This window comes from Vespa mandarinia, chromosome 3 (genome assembly GCF_050613455.1).
Source record: "Vespa mandarinia isolate Hongniang chromosome 3, ASM5061345v1, whole genome shotgun sequence".
NCBI classification, from domain to species: domain Eukaryota; kingdom Metazoa; phylum Arthropoda; class Insecta; order Hymenoptera; family Vespidae; genus Vespa; species Vespa mandarinia.
In genome coordinates, this window is record NC_140812.1 from 9,330,001 (window position 1) to 9,335,000 (window position 5,000).

General features: G+C 24.4%; 1 protein-coding gene across 19 annotated transcripts in view; it reads left to right on the forward strand.

The window, feature by feature from the left end:
- Positions 1–5,000, forward strand: part of LOC118445071 (uncharacterized) — a 117,343-nt gene that overhangs the window by 89,006 nt on the left and 23,337 nt on the right. For 17 of the 19 annotated variants that reach the window (XM_085655967.1, XM_035873996.2, XM_035873997.2 and 14 more), the window contains 4 exons: positions 714–889; positions 1,637–1,850; positions 2,073–2,194; positions 3,421–3,597. In XM_085655967.1, coding sequence (XP_085512093.1) covers positions 714–889; positions 1,637–1,850; positions 2,073–2,194; positions 3,421–3,597 — 689 coding nt within the window. The remainder of the gene's footprint in view (positions 1–713; positions 890–1,636; positions 1,851–2,072; positions 2,195–3,420; positions 3,598–5,000) is intronic. The other 2 variants (XM_035874003.2, XM_035874005.2) reach the window with 1 other exon arrangement.

Sequence of the window (5,000 nt, forward strand, 5' to 3'; positions counted from 1 at the left end):
CTCACGTTTGTATAAAGATTTTTGTATAGATATTTTTATATAGATTTTTGTGCATTTAAAATTTGAATAGAAACGATAATAAAATATATATATATATATATATATATATATATATATATATATATATATTGTATAAAGATTTTTGTATAGATATTTTTATATAGATTTTTGTGCATTTAAAATTTGAATAGAAACGATAATAAAATATATATATATATATATATATATATATATATATATATATATTTAAACGCATAAGAAAATATATATATATATTTTTATTATTATTTATTATATAAAAAATGAAAAAAGAAATTATATTATATTATTGTAATTTTTATACTGGTTTATAATACTGGTTTATAATATAATTTTAAACTTATATATATATATATATATATATATTTCTATTTCATTTATATAAAAAATTGAATTTATTTATTTGATTGTATAAAAGTAATAAAAAACATAAATGCAATATATTTCTATTTTATGTAGGTGTATGATATTTATGTGAAATTTCCATAATACTTTATACTAAAAGATTGAATCTATATCAAATCCATAAAATTGCGTATAGAAAGAGAAATAAATTTGTTTCTTTCCTTCTTTTTTTTTTTTTTTTTTTTATATATGATACAAGAGAGAAATTTATATCTTCCTTTATCCTTTTTTTTTTTTTCTTCTTTTTTTCTTTTCCTTTTTTATTACAGAAGTGGAAACCGAAATCGTGAAAGCGAAACGTACGACTCGCGAACGTCCGATAAGTTTCTCCAAAATGGATGATATAAAGAATCGATGGGAGAGCACCAGTCAGCAAGGAAGACGTGAAGTTCAACGTGAAGCAAGGAAAGAGGAGATTGCTGGAATACGTTCGAGACTTTTTATGGTAATTATATTAATAAAATATTTATTCATTATTATTAATTTTTTTCTCTTTAATTATCAATGTTATTCATAACTAAAAGTAGTAGGTATGATATGAAAAAAAAAAAGAAAAGAAAAAAAATCACCCAAAAATTAAATTTGCTTCATTAAAAAATATTTTTCAAGACTGTCATCTATTTTTATTTATTTATTTTTTGCTTTCTTTTTATATATATATATATATATATATATATATTTTTTTTTTTTTTTTCCCTATATAAAATGAAATAATTGTACAAAAAGGATCAAAAAAGAAAAATCGGAAAGATCATGCGAAGGCATTGTTATTAAAATTATTTTTAAGTTTGTTTAAATGAATTTTTTTTTATATATATATATGTATATAAACATTTAACTTCTCTTTCTTTGTTTTGTCTTCTACTTCTTTTTGTAAAATTACATAAAAATATATGAGAATGTATGTTCTTTATAAAAAAAAAGAAAAAAAAAAAAATGAAGGAAATTTTTCATTTCTAATTAACATACGTTTAGATTCTAATTAGATCATAATAATTTTTTTCTTTTTTTGACAACGTATAAAATCCAATAAAAGATCTGTGGATAACGCCTGACATTATTGTCGATGTAATCTTAAAAAAAAAAAAAAAAAAAAAAAAAAGAGAGAGAGAGAGAACAAAAGAAAAGGAAGGATAATGATTGTGCACATTAAAAAGGGATAAGTTAACTCCATTGAATATAATTGTTTTAGGGCAAACAAGGTAAAATGAAGGAAATGTACCAGCAAGCGGTTGCCGGAAGCGAACGTGTAACGAAGATAAACGCCGCGGAAGAAATCCAACATTCGACCCACGCTCGTTCTATCAAAGAGAGATTCGAAAGAGGCGAACCTATCGCTGCGTCGGACGATGAAACCGACAGCAAACCAAAACCGGAGAAGGCCGACGAAGAGGTCATCGCTGCTGGTAAATTTTTATTTATTTATTTTTTTTTTTTTTTTTTTTTTGTTGTGATAATTACCACGCGGATAAATATGACCCGTACAAATTAACGATGTGTACTATTTATAATGCAATTTTTTATTTTGTCTTTGTCTTATCTTTTTTTTTTTCTTTTTCTAATATATTTCTTCTTTCTTTCTTTCTTTCTTTCTTTCTTTCTATTTTTTTTCTTTTTTTACATTTTAGGTATAAGCCGAAAATCCCGGTCGCTTTTCTTAGAACTTGACGCTTCAGCAGCAAAAACGGGACGTCCTGTCACTCCGGTTAATCCAAAAACACCAGCTGACGCGCCAAGGCGTGCTCGTGACGTAAGTTTTTCAAATCTTTTTTTTTTTTATTTCCTTCTTTTAATTATTATTTTTATCATTTTTCTTTTTTTTTTTTTTTGTATTATTTTTTTCTTTCTAACTCATTATTCAAGGAACACCTTCATCGAAGAAACGATGTTAATTATAATTGATATGTACGTCGTATGATAATTTTAGAAGGATTGCTCCAGAGTCAAAAAAAAAAAAAAAAAATTTCTGGACAAATCGAATTTTTGGAATATCAATTGTTAATTGGTAGTGTAAACTAACTACTAATATATATCGTAATGTAATTTACTATAATGCGAATTACATGGGGGTAATAATGAAGGATTAAATATAGGTAGATAATATGTATATAAAGTATAAATAAAGTTTATATAGATTGTAGATACGATATAGATACAATACATGTACATATACGTAGATTATGTATAGTGAGAATAGATATAGTTATATATAGATTGTATATATATATATATATATATATATATAATATAGATAGAATTTATGTAGATACATAGTATGTACATATATGTAATTTATTTAGAAAAAGTATAGATTGAGTTATATGTAAATAATATATATACAGTATGGACAAAGCATACATTATAGTAAATCGCATTATGAGTATTACAATACGAAATGAAAAAAAAAAAAAGAATAAAAAAAGAAGAAGAAGAACTCATATAATAGAAATTATACGGAAAATATTATAATAAATATATTCCGCAATTAAAATATTATAAAATATTATCGTATAATGAGCATTGTATACGAATGCATTGACAGTATATAAATAACGTATAAAACAAATTTAATTGTTGTTAAAATTGATTGAAGTCAAATATGTAAAAGTAAATTGTAGAAATTCCATTTATCCAGATTTTTTTTTATTGACGATTGATCGACCAATACAGAACTAATGATACAACACTTGATATCACTATATACGAAGCATTTAATTGGTAAAAAAATATTCTCGTTAATGGACGACGTCGTTTTATTGTTGTTAAAACAAGAACAAAAAAAAAGAAACAAAAAAACAAAAATAAAAAGGGGGAGGAAAAAAGAACTTAATAGATAATTTCAATTGATACGCATATGATATATCGTAATGGTCTTTCGTACATAATAAAATATGTACATAAAAAAATATATATATATATATATGTATATATACATTATATATATATCGTTAATAACAATGACATTTGGACAAAAAGGCGTTCATGGTTCGTCAAGTATCGGACGACGTCGTACGCAGTTCGGACACAACCGAGGAGGTTCACGTCGAGACGTCGGATATTTCTAACAAGTTCAAATTTTTCGAGTCTTACAAGGAACCAGAGAAACAACGGAAACAATTTCGAATTACACCGCCACGTGATGGCCAAGTCAAGGTCCGCCATTATTAATAATGTCAAATAGTGTGACGAGAATGAGACCTGTTTTTCTCGTTTTACTTTGTTTTTTTTTTTTTTCATTTTTCCTTTCATTCTTTTTACTTTTTCTTTCTTTGGCATCTCTTCGTTAAAAGGCATAGATAACAACGCTATCGCGTTGATGTGTGTGTGTGTGTGTGTGTGTGTGTGTGTATGTGTATGTGTGTTCGTTTATTGTTGTTGTTGTTTAATTAACCAAATTTTTAAGAAAAAAAGCAGAAATTTTCTCAAACGTGAACAGCTCGCATAATAGAATCGTTTGTATCCTTTGTTTGTTGTTAATTTAATTAATCGTTCGAAGTAATGAGATTAATGAGAGGAAAAGAGAGAGAAAGAGAGAGAGAGAGAGAAATGATAATTTTGAAAGAAAAAAATTTTTTCTTTATTTTTTCTTTTTTTTTTTTTTTTTTTTTTTTTTTTTTCTACGAAATTCAATCGATCGTGCATGACGTGTTTTTTCAAATCTTCTAATCAACTAATCCATTTTTTTTTAACGTTAGAAATTTGTTAAGAGTGCAATAACATGCACGTTTCGTTCTTATGTTAATTAATACAATCTTACTGCATATATATATATATAGCATAATATAGTGCAATAGTGTATAATGTTATAGCATAATATGGTACAGTACTTTATAGTATTATAGCATGATATAGTACAGTATTGTATATTATTATAGCACTATATAATACTCTAGTACTCTATAGTATTATAGCATAGTATATTACAATACTGTATAGTGTTATAGCATGATATAATACTGTATTGTATATTATTATGGCATAATATAATACAGTACTCTATAGTGTTTTTTAGTATAAATGTAATATAATACTATATAGTATTGTAGCATAATATACTATAATATAATACTATATACAATATGTACAATGTATACATATATATATATATATATATATATATATATATATATATTATAAATACATACAACATATATAATATATATGTACATATGTGTATCTATATGCATATATATATTTTTCTAGTACGATATATTTGTAGTATAATATATGTATATATATTATATTAAATTTTTTGAGTATTATTTTCAAAATATATTAAAGAAAACCATATTAATAGATTCTAATCGTAACGAGGGCACATCGAATAAGACATATATATCTTTAAAATAATAAGATCGGTATTTATTGTCTCTTCTTTTTATTACCACTGATATCGTGTATGACGAGTGCCGATAAAAGAGAAGAGAAAAAAAAAAGGGAAAGAAAAGAAAAGTAAGAAAGAAAGAAACCAGAAAATAAATGATTTCATCCGAATATTCTTGAAAAGAAAGAAATGATAAGAGAATTGTCAATCTATCAGGCGTTAATATAATCTA